The sequence below is a fragment of the Dreissena polymorpha genome, chromosome 11 (genome assembly GCF_020536995.1).
Source record: "Dreissena polymorpha isolate Duluth1 chromosome 11, UMN_Dpol_1.0, whole genome shotgun sequence".
Lineage (NCBI taxonomy): Eukaryota > Metazoa > Mollusca > Bivalvia > Myida > Dreissenidae > Dreissena > Dreissena polymorpha.
Window position 1 is genome coordinate 3,295,824 of NC_068365.1, and position 20,825 is coordinate 3,316,648.

At 34.2% G+C, this 20,825-nt stretch overlaps 2 protein-coding genes across 2 annotated transcripts; both read left to right on the top strand.

Annotated features, from left to right (window-relative positions):
- Positions 1–3,343: 3,343 nt before the first annotated feature.
- Positions 3,344–4,324, top strand: LOC127851160 (zinc finger protein 383-like). The gene has a single exon (XM_052384778.1). It carries the CDS (start codon positions 3,344–3,346, stop codon positions 4,322–4,324), a length of 981 nt encoding a protein of 326 aa, XP_052240738.1.
- Positions 4,325–9,221: 4,897 nt separating this feature from the next.
- On the top strand, positions 9,222–14,812 carry LOC127851161 (zinc finger protein 271-like). The gene is made up of 2 exons (XM_052384779.1): positions 9,222–10,188; positions 14,193–14,812. Exons 1-2 carry the CDS (start codon positions 9,222–9,224, stop codon positions 14,810–14,812), a joined length of 1,587 nt encoding a protein of 528 aa, XP_052240739.1.
- The last annotated feature ends 6,013 nt before the right edge of the window (positions 14,813–20,825 follow it).

The window sequence follows — 20,825 nt, forward strand, 5'->3', positions numbered from 1 at the left end:
TTTGACTTTTTGATAACAAACGAACACTCTATGTAAGGCTTACTGGTATGAAGAGACAGTGGGCGCGGGGGTACTATCGTGTTTATATTGTCCTTATAATAACACCAATTATGAGTATTTAAATAAATACTACTAAAATTAATTTCAACAGGTCGACTACAAGTATAGAGATACTGATGATTATTTGACAATATTATCCCAGAATGGATAATATGTTAAAACTAAACACATTACTTAAATAATAGAAAAAATACAAGCTATACAATTCACATATAGACAGGCAAAAACATAAAATCCCTTAACACTTTTTACCTTTACTTCTGTCCCGCTAGCATTATATAACAATATTCATATCGTATGTCGATAATGACCTGAATATTCGCGTTAACAAAGGTTCAATATCAACTGACTATTTAATAAAAGCTGTGATTATTATGACGACATCGTTACACGGATACTCATTTCATAAATAACTTGTTGAAGCAAACCACTAATCTTGAATGCGCCATTAACATATAACATACATGATTGAAGTCAGACCAGTTTTAAGTTGTTAGCGTTAGCTCACGACTAAATTTACAGAGCATGTTTGCAAATCAGTATGTGCTTAGAAGCATACGCTAAGAACCATAACTCACTATGCTAGGCACGATTACCGCTGCCTGTCTGTACTGCAGGACGACGAATGCTTAGGCTCGTCTGCATTACTACTGCAGTGAGTGTATTTACCACCAGCTTGTAAGACGGACATTGGCCAGTGTAGTGTTAGCATTGGAAATTTGTACATATTGGCTGCTTTCATGGAAAAACGGGGCTTAATGCATGTCAAATAAGATTAGTCCCTGTGAACACTGATTAGCCTGTGCAATGCGCACAAGCTAATCAATGGACGACAACAGCGAACAACTTCACTGACTTCAGCGCTTTGATTGGTCTCGTGTTCTCTATGAAATTGATATCCTGTTAGGGTAAATTGCCTGTAAACTAAGTAACGTGCCAAGTGAATTAAAATTTTGTCGACAGCTTAATATTGATTTGGACTTTGCTAAAACAGAGTGAATGTTAACAAACCAATATTTTCCATGCATTTGTTGAGTTCATAGCCAGCAACGAACATCGAGGTTTTAATACGTTGTACTTTGGCAATAAATTATGATCATTATCATCGACTTAGAATTGAACTTTTTTTTCAAACAAATATAAATAAAATAAAATGTTTTTGCAAAATCAGTGCTTGACAATAGCTATTCAATTTATAAAGCTCAGCAAACTATTTGTTTGTTAAATAACAATTATTTTATCCTGAAATGTTCGAGTGTTCGTGCAAAATCGGTAGTTGCATTTATTATTCTGAACTGCATTACACAACGTTAGTTTTGCTGACGACGATGCAAAAGTTCGCGACCTATTTCTCTATGGAACAGTAAGAAACCATTAAAGTTACAAATATAATAACATTTGTGGAATTTCGAACATCGGCTCATAATGTATCCAAACAAACCGATAGACATATAAATAACAAATAGTCGCTAAAACACACGACTTCATTAGGACAATATTAACGCAAACAGACCATCGAAGAGTTTCGCTCGCGAGAAAGACCATCTTTCCTAGTACAGTCAATATCAATATTGAGTTGTCAAAACACACATGTACAGTTAAAAACAATTTACTTAGCAAAACGAAAACTAGAATAATGGTTAACAATTGTGGATCATAAGAGCGAGAAATCATCATCATCATCATCATCGTCATCGTCATCGTCGGCATCGTCATAATCATCATCATCATTATCATCATCATCTACTTGGTCATCCAATCCAAGTGATTATTAATTTTAGAACCAGCAGTTAATCTTAAATGGTCCTTATACTAATACATGTATTGGTGTTCCATTTTTAGTAATAATTATTAAGCCTGAAACGTAAATTTAGCACGGATACGTCGTTATTTTTCCCTTAAGAATGTTGTTATAACAAGCTTAATTGCACAACGCAATTAATAATAATAATAATAATAATTATTATATCATTATTATTATCATTTTATTATTATATTTTTATATTATTTTTGATTATTATTTTCTTTTATTGATCTTTTACTTTATTTATGTTATGTTATTTTATTTTATGTTTTATTTGATTTTATTTTATTTTATTGTGATTTTATTTTAGTAGTATGTAGTTGGATTATTATTATTATTATGATTATTATTATTATTATTATTATTAGTTATTATTATTATTATTATTATTATTATTATGCTTATTAGTATGATATATGATTTATTATATTATTATTAATCATTATATTTATTATTATTATTTATTCTAATTGTCTCTAAACTACAATGAAAAGTACTGTTGCTCAAGTCTTTTTACCTCGAACGGTTTTGTTTATTAATACCACCATTTTCCATACCACTATGGTATTGAGTTATCTACACAGAACAGAAAGAGAACAATACTTTATTTACTCCCAGGTTATACATAGATACAAACATGGGGGACATATAATCTACATGTTACAAAATACATGTACAAGTGTAGTACATTTTGTTGTATGGGGAAGTCATATAAGCAATGTGACTCAATATGGTGCAGCTTTCATATAAAGATGCTTTGATAATTTATAGTTATTAATTCTTAAACGGTATTGTGATTTGAAATTAACTGTATTTGACTTTATGTGAACGGTATTAGACTCGAATCCTGTAAACGAGGACGATAATAATGATTGCGTCGAATAACTTTTTTTTGGTTAGATTTATTTGTACAAACAACTCATATCGAACTTCAAATACAACATCTATTCGCGCTAATTGGTATCGAACTTTTCACCTTGAGCAAACATAGACGGCATCAAAGCGAAACAAAGAGCTTGTTACAAAATGCGCTTCGCACATTTAAAGTGAAAGCGACAACTTTGTGGGCTTTGATCAGAAAAGCCGATCATTCTCGCGCCACTGATCGCTGGTATATATACCTGTAATTTCGGCGTTATAATTATCAATTGTTATCTAATTACTACAATAAAAACAACATTGACACAGTATAATTAAAACAAAAAATCATCATTATATTAGTTGTTGCATATAAGGATCGGAATCATCTATAAAACAGACCTAAATTCAAGGTAAAATACATTAATTAATTACAATTATTCTTCATTCTATGACGTTAATCATGTTATTTAATTATTGACATACAATGTCCAGTTTTTTGTATATATAATAACGATTTGATTTTGTCTTTTAACGTATATGAATGATTAAACATATGACTACATATGATTTTCTTACGAGGCTATATGCTTTCTAAAATTAATGCGTTTTCTTCTTCAGATGGAAGCGTTGATGTCACACATTCTGCTGACCGCCCGAAATAAACTCACGCTACAAGAAGACGACACTCCACTTAATCTGAGCCTCAGAAAGAACGAGATCCACACTTGCGAGAGCTTCGTTCAGTTCGAGGATCTCCGCAACGAGACACTTGAACCATATGACGCCTGGGAGACGACCGTTTTTGAAAACAGTGATAGGTCTTCCGTCAGTGATGACAGCATCTGCATCAAACGTACAGAAGTCACCCCGTCTGGATCACATCCATTTTCCATCGAAGCCATATTGCGAGACACCAAGCCGAGTCCAACCGGAAGCTCTTCTCCTGCAGTGATTACAAGTGCGTTCTTTCCAAATCCTGACTTCACTTATAGGGTTTCACAGCGTGGCACGACGGAGCGTCTGGTCTCTGACGTTTTCTGGTGTCACGTGTGCCATGCATTCTGCATGGACGCTATTGATGCACATAGCCACTATACGATACACAAGTTAGAGCGAGCCACTTGTAATCTCCGAAAGTCGCTTCACGCCGTTAACGGGTTCGTCACTCGCCACATGCGACTTAACGAAGAGAAGATCCAATGCAGCCTCTGTGACAGTGCCGTATCAACGTGCTATTTTACCAAACACCAGCGTCTCCACAACGCCCATATCTGTGGCGTCTGCCGGAAGGAGTTTTCAACAAGCAGCCGCCTGAAGGATCACATGAACGTCCACCTGGGAGCAACACCTTTTGCGTGTACCATTTGCGACCGGAAGTTCTCTAAAAGGTCTTCCCTGACGCAGCACTACCGCTACCACAGGGACCACCGTAGTTTCAAATGCGAATACTGCTCAAAGAAGTTTAACAGCAAGTACGCATGTGCGGTTCATGAGAGACTCCACACGGGGGATAACCCATTTCGGTGCTCGGTTGCTGGATGCGGAAAGAGTTATCCCCAGAAGATCCAACTAAAACTTCATCTGTGCTCCCACAGATAGACATTACTACTCAGTGATGCTTTTAGAACTTGTTTCATCAGATATAGATAAATTATGGTATAATTATTTTAGTGTGATCTATGTATTTGGTTTATAATACATTATTGTTCGTCAAATGCATGCTGATATTGTTTTGTATTGTTAGTGGATATGTTAAATAAACAGTATTCAAGCTATATTGTCTGTTTCATTCTAGAAACACCCGTCAGTCTGCTTATATACATTTACCCTTTAAATGATGTAGGACCTGTCATGTTAACTTTTTGACTTTTTGATAACCAAACGAACACTCTATGTAAGGCTTACTGGTATGAAGAGACAGTGGCACGGTACTATAGTGTTTATTTGTCCTTATATACACACAATTATGAGTATTTACATGAATACTACTAAATTAATTCAACAGTCTACTACAATTAGAGATATACTGATGATTATTTGACAATATTATCCCAGAATGGATAATATGTTAAAACTAAACACATACTTAAATAATAGAAAAAATACAAGCTATACAAATCACATAATAGACAGGCAAAAACATAAAATCCCTTAACACTTTTACTTTACTTCTGTCCGCTAGCATTATATAACAATATTCATATCGTATGTCGATAATGACCTGAATATTCGCGTTAACAAAGGTTCAATATCAACTGACTATTTAATAAAAGCTGGTGATTATTATGACGACATCGTACACGGATACTCATTTCATAAATAACTTGTTGAAGCAAACCACTAATCTTGAATGCGCCATTAACATATAACATACATGATTGAAGTCAGACAGTTTTAAGTTGTTAGCGTTAGCTCACGACTAAATTTACAGAGCATGTTTTGCAAATCAGTATGTGCTTAGAAGCATACGCTAAGAACCATAACTCACTATGCTAGGCACGAGTACCGCTGCCTGTCTGTACTGCAGACGACGAATGCTTAGGAGCGTCTGCATATACTACTGCAGTGAGTGTATTTACCAGCTTGTAAGACGACATTGGCCAGTGTAGTGTTTAGCAATGAAATTTGTACATATTGGCTGCTTTCATGGAAAACGGGGCTTAATGCATGTCAAAGTGCTTTGATTGGTCTCGTGTTCACTATGATATTGATATCCTGTTAGGGTAAATTGCCTGTAAACTAAGTAACGTGCCAAGTGAATTAACAAGTTTTGTCGACAGCTTAATATTGATTTGGACTTTGCTAAAACAGAGTGAATATTAAAACACAATATTTTTCCATGCATTTGTTGAGTTCATAGCCAGCAACGAACATCGAGGTCTTAATACGTGTACTTTGGCAATAAATTATGATCATTATCATCGACTTAGAATTGAACTTTTATTTTCAAACCAATATGAATAAAATAAAATGTTTTTGCAAAATCAGTGCTTGACAAATAGCTATTCAATTTATAAAGCTCAGCAAACTATTTGTTTGTTAAATAACAATTATTTATCCTGAAATGTTCGAGTGTTCGTGCAAAATCGGTAGTTGCATTTATTATTCTGAACTGCATTACACAACGTTAGTTTTGCTGACGACGATGCAAAAGTTCGCGACCTATTTCTCTATGGAACAGTAAGAAACCATTAAAGTTACAAAATATAATAACATTTGTGGAATTTCGAACATCGGCTCATAATGTATCCAAACAAACCGATAGACATATAAATAACAAATAGTCGCTAAAACACACGACTTCATTAGAACAATATAAACACAAACAGACCATCGAAGAGATTCGCTCGCGAGAAAGACCATCTTTCCCTAGTACAGTCAATATCAATATTGAGTTGTCAAAAACACATGTACAGTTAAAAACAATATACTTAGCAAAACGGAAAATTAGATCAATGGGTTGAAATTGTGATCATAAGTGCGAGAAAATCATCATCATCATCGTCATCGTCGGCATCGTCATAATCATCATCATCATCTACTTGGTCATCCAATCCAAGTGTATTATTAATTTTTGAACCAGCAGTTAATCTTAAATAGTACTTATACTAATACATTTATTGTGTTCCATTTTTAGTAATAATTATTAAGCCTGAAAAGTAAATTTAGCACGGATACGTCGTTATTTTCCACTTAAGAAATGTTGTTATAACAAGCTTAATTGCACAACGCAATTAATAATAATAATAATTATTATATCATTATAATTATCATTTTTATTATTATTATTATTATTATTATTATTATTATAAACTACATTGAAATAATGTTGCTCAAGTATTTTTTACCTCGAACGGTTGTTTATAATACACCATTTTCCATATCATATGGTATGAGTTATTAAACAGAACAGAACAGAACAGAACAATACTTTATTTCTCCCAGGTATACATAGATACAACATGGGGGACATATAATATACATTTACAAAATACATGTACAAGTGTGGTACATTTTGTTGTATGGGGGAAGTCATATAAGCAATGTGAATCAATATGCAGCTTTCATATAAAGATGCTTTGATAATTTATAGTTATTAATTCTTAAACGGTATTTGATTTGAAATAAACTGTATTTGACTTTATGTGAACGGTATTAGACTCGAATCCTGTAAACGAGGACGATAATGATGATTGCGTCGAATAACTTTTTTTTTGTTATATTTATTTGTACAAACAACTCATATCGAACTTCAAATACAACATCTATTCGCGCTAATTGGTATCGAACTTTTCACCTTGAGCAAACATAGACAGCATCAAAGCGAAACAAAGAGCTTGTTACAAAATGCGCTTGGCACATTTAAAGTGAAAGCGACAACTTTGTGGGCTTTGATCAGAAAAGCCGATCATTCTCGCGCCACTGATCGCTGGTATATATACCTGTAATTTCAGCGTTATAATTATCAATTGTTATCTAATTACTACAATAAAAACAACATTGACACAGTATAATTAAACAAAAAATCATCATTATATTAGTTGTTGCATATAAGGATCGGAATCATCTATAAAAAACAGACCTAAATTCAAGGTAAAATACATTAATTAATTACAATTATTCTTCATTCTATGACGTTAATCATGTTATTTAATTATTAAACTACGTGTACTTTGGCAATAAATTATGATCATTATCATCGCCTTAGAATTGAACTTTTTTTTAAAACAAATATGAATAAAATAAAATGTTTTTGCAAAATCAGTGCTTGACAAACAGCTATTCAATTTATAAAGCTCAGCAAACTATTTGTTTGTTAAATAACAATTACTTATCCTGAAATGTTCGAGTGTTCGTGCAAAATCGGTAGTTGCATTTATTATGCTGAACTGCATTACACAGCGTTAGTTTTGCTGACGACGATGCAAAAGTTCGCGGCCTATTTCTCTATGGAACAGTAAGAAACCATTAAAGTTACAAAATATAATAACAGATTTGTGGAATTTCGAACATCGGCTCATTATGTATCCAAACAAACCGATAGACATATAAATAACAAATAGTCGCTAAAACACACGACTTCGTTAGCGCAATATTAACACAAACAGACCATCGAAGAGTTTCGCTCGCGAGAAAGACCATCTTTCCCTAGTACTGTCAATATCAATATTGAGTTGTCAAAAACACATGTACTGTTAAAGACAATTTACTTAACAAAACGGAAAATTAGATCAATGGGTTGAAATTGGGATCATAAGAGCGAAAGAAACATCTATAGGATTGAAGATGCAATTGATTTCCTCATCATCATTAGCAGCAGCAGCAGCTACTTCGTCATCCAAACCAAGTTTATTATCAATATTATAAAACAGTAGTTAATCTACAATATTTCAATGTTGATGATGATGATGATGATGATGATTGTGATGGTGATGATGATGATGATGATGATGATGATGATGATGATGATGATGATGATGATGATGATGATGATGATGATGATGATGATGATGATTGTGATGGTGATGATGATGATGATGATGATGATGATGATGATGATGATGATGATGATGATGATGATGATGATGATGATGATGATGATGATGATGATGATGATGATGATGATGATGATGATGATGATGATGATGATGATGATGATGATGATGATGATGATGATGATGATGATGATGATGATTGATGATGATGATGATGAAAAGATATTTAACTTAATGTTAAAGGTATTAGACTTGAATCCTGAAAACGAGGACGATGATGATTATTGCGATTATTATAAACTTTATTGAAATAATGTTGCTCATCTTTTTCTTCCATCAACTGTATTTGATTTGAAATAAAAGATATTTAACTTGATGTTAAAGGTATTAGACTTGAATCCTGAAAACGAGGACGATGATTGCGGCGAATAATCTTTTTTATGTAACACTTGCTTGTACAAACAACTGAAACCAAACTTCAAATACAACATTTATTCATGCTTATTGACATCGAACTTTTCACCTTGCGCAAACATTTACGCCATCAAAGCTGAACACAGAGCGTGTTACAAAATGCGCTTCACACATTTAAAGTGAAAGCAACCACCTTGTGGCTTTGATCAGAAAAGCCGATCATTCTCGGGCCTCTGATCGCAGGTATATATACCTGTAAATTCGGCGTTATTTATCAATCTGATCTAATTGCTACAATAAAAAAAAACAGCTGACTATAATAATCGTTGCATATAATGATCGGAATCATCTATTAAACAACAGACCTTAAAACAAGGTAAAACACAGTAAATAATTACAATTACTTGTACATTCTATGACTTTTATAATGCTATTCAATTAATTTATCGCTTTTACATTGTCGTTTTTTGGTCTAATGACGATTTTATTGTGTCTTTTAACGTATATCGATTATAAAATATATGACGAAATCCGATTTTCTTACGAGGCTAAATGTTTTCATTAAATTAATGCGTTTTCTTCTTCAGATGGAAGCGTTGATGTCACACTTTTTGCTGACCGCCCGAAATAAACTGACGCTACCAAAAGGTGACACTCTGAGCCTTAGAAAGAACGAGATCCACACTTGCGAGAGCTTCGTTCAGTTCGAGGATCTCCGCAACGAAACTCTTGAACCCTCTGACGCCTTGGAGACGACCGTTTTTGACAACAGTGATACGTCTTCCGTCAGTGATGACAGCATCTGCATCAAACGTGAAAGAGTCCCCCCGTCTCGATCACATCCATTTTCCATCGAATCCATATTGCGAGACACCAAGCCGAGTCCAGCAGGAAGCTCTTCTCCTGCAGTGATTACAAGTGCGTTCTTACCAAATCCTGACTTTACCTATATGGATGTACAGCGTGGTAAAACTGAGCGTCTGGTCAGTGACACGTTCTGGTGTCACGTGTGCCATGCTTTCTGTAAGGACGCTATTGATGCACAGCGCCATCATACGATACACAAGTTCGAGGGAGCCACTTGTAGTCTCCGGAAGTCGCTTCACGCCGTTCACGGTTTCGTCACGAGTCACGTGCGACTTAACGAAGAGAAAATCCAATGCAGCCTCTGCGACAGTGCCGTTTCTCCGTGCTTTTTCAACAAACACCAGCGTCTTCACAACGCCCATATCTGCGGCGTCTGCCGAAAGGAGTTTTCAACAAGCAGCCGCCTGAAAGATCACATGAACGTCCACATTGGAGCAACACCTTTTGCGTGCACCATTTGCGACAGGAATTTCTCTAAAAGGTCTTCGCTGACACTGCACTACCGCTACCACAGGGACCACGGTAGTTTCCAGTGCGAATACTGCTCAAAGAAGTTTAACAGCAAGTACGCATGCGTGGTTCACGAGAGACTCCACACGGGAGATAACCCATTTCGGTGCTCGATTGCTGGATGCGGAAAGAGTTATCCTCAAAAGATCCAACTGAAACTTCATATGTGCTCCAACAGTTAGACATTACTACTCTGTCAGTGGTGCTTTTTGAGAACTTGGTTTCATCAGATATAAATATTTTATAGCATTATTATTTCAGTGTGATCTATATTTTCAGTTTGAAATGCATTATTTATCATGGAATGCATGCTGCTATTTTGTGTATTGTTAGTGAATAATTTATGTAAATAAACAGAGTTCAAGCTTTATCGCCTGTTTCATTCTAGAAATACCCGTCAATCTGCTTAATATATATTTTCCCTTTAAATGATGTAGGGCACGTTATGCATAACTTTTGATAATCAAACACTCGGGCCTACTGATACGAAGAGGCGGTGGCACGGTACTATAATGTTTAATGGTTCTTATATATATTCTTATATTAATTGAGGGCAATATTTCCTTAAATAGTAATACATTAATTCAACAGTTTACTGCAATCAGAGATATACTGATGATAATTTGACACTTATCCCAGTATGTATAATTTATTAAAACTAAACACACACTACATATAATAGAAAAAAGAAGCTTTACATTTTGCATAATGGACAGACTAAAACTTAAATTCCATTAACATTTTAGTTAACATCTATCTGCTAGCATGATATAACAATATTCATATCGTATGTCGACACTATCCTGAATATTTGCGTTAACGAAGGTTATATATCAATTTACAATTTAAATGAAATAAATGCACCATTACTCATTTAAACTCACCATGATGAAGCTGTTAATTATTATGATGCTATCGTACTCCTTAACTCATTTCACCAATGTCTCTATGAAGTTAACCACTTATCGTGAATGCGCCATTTACACATCATATGCATGATGGAAGTCAGACAGTTTTGTTGCTCGTGTTCTTTTTAATCTCAATATCCGTCTATTAGGATAAATTGCCTTTACACTACGTAACGTGTCATGTACATTAACAAGTTTTGTCGACAGCTCAATATTGCCATGGACTTTGTTAGAAGAGGATGAATGTTTAAACACAATATTTTTCCATGCAATTGTTTAGTGCATATCCAGCAAACGAAGATCGAGGAATCAAGAACTGTTAACCGTATCATTTGATGGATATTGATATGCATTAACAAAATCGCATATATAAGCAAAGCGTGAAAACATGGGATAGACCTACTGATTTCCTTTCTCTTGTCAATGATGTTTTTTCCGCGCATTAAAGGCAATTATTTTTTAAGAAGCGAGTGTCGTTAATAGCAAAGTGTTCATTGCAGCAGAATATTGATCCATCAAGATTATAGCGAATTATTTTTATATCAAATATATTTTAAAGACAGTTTCAGTTTGATTTGTGCGAAAAGCGAACAATTGGCTTCATTCCATATATTGTGAAAAGTATGAAGAAATATCGCATTGAATACTATCTAAAGCGCTTTAACCCATTTATGCCTAGTGGACTATCCCATCCTTCTAAATTGGATCAATTTATTTCCAAAATTAGGGATGTACAGTATACTTATTTCTATATTTAAAATATTTTTTACAGAAATCCCGTCAAGCAAACAGCGCAGACCCTGATGAGACGCCACATCATGCGGCGTCTCATCTGGGTCTACGCTGTTTGCAAAGGCCTTTTTTCTAGACGCTAGGCATAAATGGTTTAAAGCCAGCAGTGCATTTTCGTCAAAAGATAAATGTACAAATGTATGTGCGCCATCACAAAACCAGACACTGGCGAATAAGGTTTAAATACAGACATGACGATTTTTTTGTTATTGAAAGCAGTTCATAACAACCTGGTACCGGCTACCATATGGAAAGTCGCTATACTCCGCCCAAACAGACTTGCACTCATGAAGTTCCTGTGTCATTCGTGCTTAAAAAACACCTGAACAACCCAATTTATGTTTACACTGCACACACCAGCACACGCGCAGCGAAGTGGTACACGTTCTTTTTGATTGTCCCCTTACCGACTATCCGACATGTCTTAAAACGTGTCTAGAAACAGTTCGGCAATTACGCGAACAACTGCACGAACACTTAAACAACACAGAACCCGCACCACTGGTGATGCACCTCGATAAACTGATTGATGACTTCATAGCATACTAGATTCCTGTATAACTATACACAGAGTTTCTGATTAAGTGTGCCAATTTCTTACAATCGGTAATCGCGGTCTAGTAATCACAAGGAATTCACTGCCGAACACAAACTCCTTGCATGTCGACGAACCCTAAACCTGGCACTTCCCCCATTTTGCTGTATTTTTCACACAATCACAGTAATTCAAGAACTGATTAAAATACGAATCTTTTAAAGAAGGTACGTTGTCGACGAATGAAAAGGCATTGATGTAGCAAACAAGAAAACTTCAGAAAATCTATCAGGAATTCTGAATATACCAACAAGTTGCCTAACGTAACACAAACAGCACACATACAATTAGTGAAACTGAGATCACCAACTTGCAAACATGGGGGCTTTAAATGGGATTGAAATGTCATATTTTTATTGTAATGTCTATTGCTATTAAAAATGGCGATGAGCAATCAAGTGGACAACGACTGATTGCTTGTTATGATCATTAAAATATAACACATGTAATATTCAAATAATTATATCATCGGGAGAGCAAGATCATTTGATTACAGGATCGTTTGTCAAGCCGTTTTGCAAATGCTCTTCTATTTAAACAGTATTTCTAAGTCGAAACATATACGTAATGGACACAGGCATACACATTAATTAGGATTAAACATTAAAAATAATAATTAAATAAAATGATTAGAAAGCTTAGATTTAAACATCGTAAAAACAACTTAATTATATAAATTATTTGACGTGGTAAGAAATGTACATCCTGTAAACATGATTCAAATAATCCCTTCTAACCACTCCCAATTCCAAAGTAAATAAAACAATTAACGAATGATAATTTTTGGATTCAAGTAAGTATAGCGAAATTCTTAAATTGATTTATTTTACCAACAGGGTTTCGTGCAGTTTAAGATATGAATCCTGATATAATGGACAGATTTGCAGGATATTAACTACGATTTATAGATAAAACTCCTTTTACATTGAACATGATTTTGTTTAGGCGGTCATTATATCATGAAATCTTTGCTCGTTACTGAGGTGTGCTTATTCTATTGTCTACAAGACATAAGACCATCATGCCATTTGAATGACTTACATGGAGCTGCCTGTAATGGGGAAAAATAAAATGCAAAAATGTGGATGTAAAGTTCTGTTATCCACGGGAATGACATTATAATTAAGTATATTAATTGTATAATTGTTTTTGCTTTCATTTTTCGGGTATTCGAAATTAACGTTAGTGATGGGTTGGAGTATATGCGTCCAATTTATGGTAATACGATACAAAATCATATATCAAATTAATTTTTGTTATGATTGTGATAATTTGATGTTGATAATGTTTTCTTTTTTTAATAAATCAAGACCGTGTGTGAGGTTCCGGTGCACGAAAATCAGTTTGCACCTGCAATGTTTTTCATGAGCCTTTCCGAGGCATGGCCACCATCTTAAGTTTACAATTTAAAATGAAAGCAACAACTGTGTGGCTTTGATCAGAAAAGCCGGTCATTCTCGGGCAACTGATCGCGGGTATATCTATACCTGTAAATTCGGCGTTATATATCTGACTTAATTGCTACAATAAAATATAAAAAAACACAATTGACTATATTAATCGTTGCATATAACGATCGGAATCATCTATAAACAAGCAGACCTAAAAAGAAGGTAAACATATTAATTCATTACAGTTATTCTACATTCTATGACGTTTATAATGCTATTCAATTAATAAGTGACTTTAACATTGTTCAGTTTTTGGTCTAATGACGATTGTATTGCGTCTTGTAACGTATATCGATATCGATTATTAAATATATGACTTCATCCGATTTTCTTACGAGGCTAAATGTTTTCTTAAATTTATGCGTTTTTTCTTCCGAGGGAAGCGTTGATGTCACACTTTCTGCTGATCGCCCGAAATAAACTGACGCTACCAAGACACTCCACTTAATCTGAGCCTCAGAAAGAATGAGATCCACACTTGCGAGAGCTTCGTTCAGTTCAAGGACCTCCGCAACGAGACGGTTGAATCCTCTTACGACTGGGAGACGACCGTTTTTATCAACAGTGATACGTCTTCCGTCAGTGATGACAGCATCTGCATCAAACGTACAGAAGTCACCCCGTCTGGATCACATCCATATTCCATCGAAGCCATATTGCGAGACACCAAGCCGAGTTCAACCGGAAGCTCTTCTCCTGCAGTGATTACAAGTGCGATCTTTCCAAATCCTGACTTTACTAATAGGGTCTCACAGCGTGGCACGGCGGAGCGTCTGGTCTGTGACGTTTTCTGGTGTCACGTGTGCCATGCTTTCTGCATGGACGCTATTGATGCACATAGCCACTATACGATACACAAGTTAGAGGGAGCAACTTGTAATCTCCGGAAGTCGCTTCACGCCGTTAACGGGTTCGTCACTCGCCACGTGCGGCTTAACGAAGGAAAGATCCAATGCAGCCTCTGTGACAGTGCCGTGTCTACGTGCTATTTTACCAAACGCCAGCGTCTCCACAACGCCCATATCTGTAGCGTCTGCTTGTTGAAAACTAAGTAACGTGCATTAACAAGTATTGTCGACAGTTTAACATTGATTGGGACTTTGCTAAAAGAGAGTGTATGTTAAAACACACTATTTTTCCATGCATTTGTTAAGCTCATATTCAGCAACGAATATCGAGGGTTTAAGAACTGTTAACGGTATAATTTTATGGATTTGGATATGCATTAACAGGATCGCATATATAAGCTAAGCATGAAAACATGAGATATACCTTATGATTTCATTTACATGTAAATGGTGCTTTTTTTCCGCGCATTAAACGCAATTACTTGTTAAGGAGCGAGTTTGGTTTATAACAACGTTTTTATCGCAGCAAAGTATTGATCCATAATGACAATAGCAAATTCTTTTTATACAAACTATTTGTTTTAAGACTGTATCAGTTTAATATGTGTGAAACACGAAAACATTACTTTATTCCATATTATGTGAAAAGACTACAGCAATATCACATTGAAGTCTATCTTACTCGCTTTAAAATATTGAATTTTGTGTATTCACGTCAAAAGAGAAATGTATATATGTCTGCTGTAAAAGTGTCAGTGAACCAACACAAAACCAGACACTGGCGAAAAAGGCTAAAACAACAGAACGGGTTTTCGTTATTTAAAGAAGTGCTTTACAACCTGGAACCGGCTACTATATGAGAAGTCGCAAAAATCCGCACAAACAGTCTTTCACTCAAGAAAAGAAGTTCCTGTCTTAGTCGCGCTGGAAAAAACACCTGAATAAACGAACTTATGTTCAAAGTGCACACATCAGCATATGCACAGCGAAATGGCACACGCACTTTTAGAGTGCCCACTTAACTACTCGCCGACACGTCTACAAACGTTCCTAGAAACTGTTCGGCAATTATGGGCACCACTGAACGAAAATAACGCTGAACCCGAAACACTTGTGATATACCATAATGGAATTATTGATGGCGTCATAGCATCCTTGATGCATATAGAACTATACCAAGAGTTCTGATTAACTGTGCCAATTTCTTAAAATCGGTACTCGCGGTCTAGTGAGCACAAGGAATTCACCGCCAACTACAAACTACATGCATGTCGACGAACCCTTTCCCCGACACTTCTGCATTCCACTCTATTTTTTTATCGCAAAATGCATAGGACGCTGATTTCGGTATCACGAAAACGCGTTCAAAGATCTGCAAAACGAAGTTAATTCTTGGAAAACTAAGGGTCCGCTCGGAAACTTGTAATGTGTTTATATATAATAGAAAATCATTTACGTCAATCTTTAACTATTTACCTTGACTGACATTTGCATTTGTGCTATGTTTGTTCCTTTGTTGTATCAATTGCATCTTCAGAAAATGGAGGCAAGAAAGATATATATATATATATAAATATAATAATAATATAATATACATTGACAACTGAGTAACATAAGATTCTTGTAATGACCATACATTTTCAACGAATGATACACTGCTTGGTTTTTCTATATATATATTGCAAATAATTCAATTTAATAAACTTAATGACTTCTTATTATATCTACAAGTTGTAGAATATAACATCAACTACACAAATACAATTAGTAAAATTTAGATCACCGCCTTGCAAACATTGGGTCTTTAAACCGGCTTGAATTTTCTTTTCTTGTATTGTTATGTATATTGCTATTAAAAACGGCGATAAGCAATCTAGTGCACAACGACGTCTTGCTTGTTATGATTATTGAAATACAAAACATGTAAAATTCAAGTAACACCATCATCGGGAGAGCAAATTGGTTTAAATATAGGATCGTTTTCCAAGCCGTCTTACAAATGCTCTGCTATTCACAAAATATGTATAAGTCGAAACAGATACGCAATGGACCCACTTTGAACATTAATTAAGAATACTCATTAAAAGGAGATGAAAATAATAGAATTATAAATCAAAGATTTAAACAACTTATTTTTTTAAATTTTATTTGACGTGGTTACAAACTCATGTCCTTTATACATGATTTAAATAATCATTGCTAACCACTCTGATTTCCAAAAGTAATAAAACAATTTACGAACTTGGATTTCTGGAATCAAGTAAGCTTAAACAAATTCCCAAATTGATTAATTTTAACAACAGGGTTTTGTGCAGTTAAAGATATGAATCCTGATATAATAGAAAGATTTGCAGCATATTAACTTCAATTTTATAGATAAGCCTCATTTAACATTGAACATGATTTTGTTTAGGTGGTCATTATATCATGTAATATTTGCTCTTAACTGAGGTGATCCTGTTCTATTGTCTACAAGACATAAGACCATCATGCCATTTGAATTACTTACACGGAGCTGAAGACCCCTCAAATGGTTCCCAAACTATTATAACAAAATGTGGATGTTGATTGCGTTATTGTTATCCACGAGAATGGCATTAAATGGTACTTTATAATAGTTATTGTTTTCGTGTTTTTTTCGGGCCTATGAAAGTAACGTTAGTGATGGGTTGGATTATATATATGCAATTAATGGTAATACAATACAATATATTATATATATTTTTTGTGATCATTTGATGATGATATTGTTTACTTTTCTGTATTAAATCAAGGCCGTGTTTGAAGTTCGGTGCCCAAAATAAAGTTTGCACTTGTAATGTTTTTCATGAGCCGTTCTAAGGCATGGTCACTACCTTTCGTCATTTATTTGGCAATTCAAGTATAAATTATTGCATTGTTCCCAATACATTTCTAGTAATGGGTAAAGGTTTCTAAGACACGTAAACACCTTCAATTAGCCGTAATTGAACGGTAATAAAAAAGGTACACCAAAGAACTTATACAAATAACCTATTACATATTGTAAGTACATGGAGATGTCCTTAACACATGACTTTCAATGGTTATAAATAGTGTAGTACAAATATCATTTAGAAATGTTTCACAATTGACTTCAAAGAGCTGTTTTATGAGTTTAGATCCGTATATCGAGGCATGATGTGATACAAATGTTCGAAAAATGGCATATGTCAAGTAAATCAATTTAAGTAATTTACTTTGTGTTTGCATAAGATTACATGATTTACCATATTGGAAGTGAAAGTTTGACGACATCATGAACTTTTAATCAAATGCACAAAAGCGTTCAACTCAACACAACTGAATTTATTTAAATTAAAACCTGCCTCCAGTCTTCCATAAATTCATAAAGTCATCATTATCTATGAAACATTACCAAATACATATATATTTTAAGTATAATTACATGTTTAATATTGGATTGTGTCGCTTTCAATGTATTACATTGCTGCTTTAATTATGGCGATGACTGTCGTTAGTGTATCATAACTTTGCGCTTATATTCATAAATTCAAATTTGCATAGTCAACGTCAGCTTATCAAATGGTTTAATTATCGCATATATCTCTTTTTAAATATAGGTTAAGTCATTTTTAAATGCACAAAATGCCTTCTTGTAGTATAATTGTTTTGGGAATTATCATGGTATATTAAGACATATTGTCAATTAACAATACTAAGAAAACATGTTTGACAAAGAATGTGTCTATACAAAAACACATTATCATCCTTTCTGACAATAAATTGTTTCTCACGTTGGTGCAATTGCATTTAAATGTGTTTATAGTGTGTTTTGTGCGTGTATTTTTGTACTTATGCTGTTCTTGATAGAACTCTATCTCGCTTTTAGCAATATAATAGTATTGGAATATTTAGTTGTGCTTTTTGTTATTTTAATTCGCGTAACATATGCTATTATAGAGAACTAAGATCAGAATCACAATGAAACAGTTAAATTTGGCCCTTTACAACTGTTACCATATTACTACGTCTTTTTCATTATTTGCATAACGACATTTAACTAAGTGATAAAACGTCTCTTAATCATTTCTATCAAAGACAAATTTGGTAAGCGTTTAAGTTTCATATCATCGTGCACTTCGAAATGTCCATGCTGTGATTTTATCCATCCGTTCAGTACATACATTATCATGTAATCGAAATGTGTGCTCTTTTAGTGCTATTTAATTGTTATTGAGAGGCTAAGAACGTATATGTCATTTACACTTAAATGTTTTGTGAATAAAATAACAGAACAGATATTTATTACGACTTGTACATAGTTCATCGTCAGTCTTTACCACACTTTAATAGACATATCAAAAGGTCATATGAAAAGTAAGTGATAATACAGAGTTTAGTAATGTACATACTATAAAACATAATACATGGCAGTAGTGGGAATACCGACGAAAAAATGGTAATCACATTTTTACAAAAATGTATGTGACAGGTTGGCAATCAGCTATTATGCTGTTAATATTTATGGAAAATGATCTAAAACATTGGTCATTTTAATTATATAATTTGGGTTATTATTCTATTAAATAGAGGGAAAAAGCCAACATATATTGTGCGGGTTATATAAGGCAGCAAATTGTATTATGCAACAAGTCTGTTACACACATAATTTATTTTATGTATAAAGTAAATAAATGTTAATAACAGAGTATCTAAAATTAACATAAAGATATACATATATATTGATCATTATGCTTATTATATAAGAAATAATTATACACATTTGATATATTATATTATATACATACTATTAAACGAACAATTGCACAAACAAACATGTAATAGATACCGCGGATAACGACAATCAGTTGGTCGTATTTGTGTTCTGAACACTATTCAATGTGGACTTTCTGATAAACAGGACTTCTTTAACAAAAACATATCACTTAATAGCTTCTTCTTTTTTACATAGTCTCATTAGGCTTAGGAATTTATGCACTGATGTTCGCTTGAAATAATAAGGTTTTATGTATTTTTTCCTGATATCGTTAAAACAAGGGTATATTAACATAAAAATATATTATTTCTGTATATCACGTGAACTACAACAAATACAATATTTTTCTTCCCAAGCGATGCGATTAGTACTGAACCTACCCGTTTGGATTCTTAATTGATGACTAGACATTCTTTATCTAAAGAAGTACAATCTGAGACTTTTAGGTAAAACATCTAGGTATTTTTCATATTCAAACGTTCTTTTAAATTCGTTGTACAACATTAAAACAGGACTTTTAAGCGAGTGTAACCAATCTTGTTTAAAACAATCTATGACTCTGCATTTAAATTCAGCCAAGAAAGCGTTTTAGTGAACATACTGATTATAAATACTGATAATAACGTTAGGCCAAGTGGGAGGTTTGCAATTCCGTTAAATAGTTTTGAACTCACATGCTTTGCATTGACTGTTCGAAGGCGGATCCTCATTGTGTTGTTGATTTTTATGTTCGTGTGTGTTTATGTACCTTCATATTGTTTCCCTTGTATGTGTTTTATTGGCGTCGCACTGAAGTGCGGCGACTAGAATGTAATACGTTTTTTTTCGCTTATGGGAGGAGAAGTTATTTTACGGATCAATGTATATATTTTTGTTGTCAGAATATCTTGCATAGTGGTGATTTTTGTGTGTAAATTAGTATAAATAAGTACTGCATTTGTGCCTATTTCATTTACTACAACGTTTTTTGCCAATGATGCAAAGCTAATTCTTTTAATTAATTATTGATCACAGGGACTGGGCAATAATAAAAGATCACAGGGACTGGGTAAATACGCGAACCGGTGAAACTTTCTGGTTTTGTATAAAAACAAAACTTCTTTGTTCCACTATCCTAGCAACCACCTAGTTACCAATAAAGGTGCCATAGAGCGCGAAGCGCGACACGTATTATTAATCGTATTAATGAGTCTTGATAAAGGAAGCAGCCGCTTATCAATGAGGAGCACCATCACAACACCCCAGTCTCATTACTATCAAGTCCTCCTACAGTTTTTTTTAAGAACCACATATAGAAGGCCGCAGGCCTGACCCGTATCTTGCCAGTGGTATGGACCCTTTGGTATGGACCTTTAACCCCGTTCAATATCCAGCGTTTAAACTTCCGGGTTTACATTTAAACCGACTATTAATAGCTTATTAATATATTAGTTAGAAGGTGATTTTTCAAGCGGTTCCGTA